The sequence below is a fragment of the Elephantulus edwardii genome, unplaced genomic scaffold (assembly GCF_000299155.1).
Source record: "Elephantulus edwardii isolate Elephantulus edwardi_28Jun2011 unplaced genomic scaffold, EleEdw1.0 scaffold00126, whole genome shotgun sequence".
NCBI classification, from domain to species: Eukaryota; Metazoa; Chordata; class Mammalia; order Macroscelidea; family Macroscelididae; genus Elephantulus; species Elephantulus edwardii.
In genome coordinates, this window is record NW_006399876.1 from 448,106 (window position 1) to 448,486 (window position 381).

The 381-nt window shown below is 72.2% G+C and overlaps 1 protein-coding gene across 1 annotated transcript in view; it reads left to right on the forward strand.

Annotated features, from left to right (window-relative positions):
• The first annotated feature begins 331 nt into the window (after window positions 1-331).
• The window catches only part of PTDSS2 (phosphatidylserine synthase 2), a 26,679-nt gene continuing 26,629 nt past the window's right edge, over window positions 332-381 (forward strand). Inside the window, exon 1 of the mRNA XM_006893338.1 lies at window positions 332-378. Within this exon, the coding sequence (XP_006893400.1) occupies window positions 332-378 (47 nt within the window). The remainder of the gene's footprint in view (window positions 379-381) is intronic.

The window sequence follows — 381 nt, forward strand, 5'->3', positions numbered from 1 at the left end:
CCAGCCAGCCGGCCGCTCCGCCCACTTCTGTTACCTAGCAACCAGAGGCATCCTTCCCAGCAAGCATTGCGTCAGACCGTGACGCCAGCGACTACGAGACCCAGTATGCCCCGCGGTCCAGCGCGGCAGTGCGCGGCCGCCGTCCTGTGGACTACAAATCCCACAATGCACCGCTCAGCTTCCCTTTACAGCCCCTCGCCCCGGCGCTCCTGAGACCCCGCGGAGCGAGCTCCACGACCTCTTCCCGGCGCTCTCTGCGCCGCGTGCTCCCGCCGGTCACCCGGCGTGCGTGAGGTCAGGGCGCGGGCACAGCGGCTCGGGCGGGGGCGCCATGCGCAGGGCCGAGCGAAGGGGCGCTGGGGGGCCGCGGCCAGGGTCCCC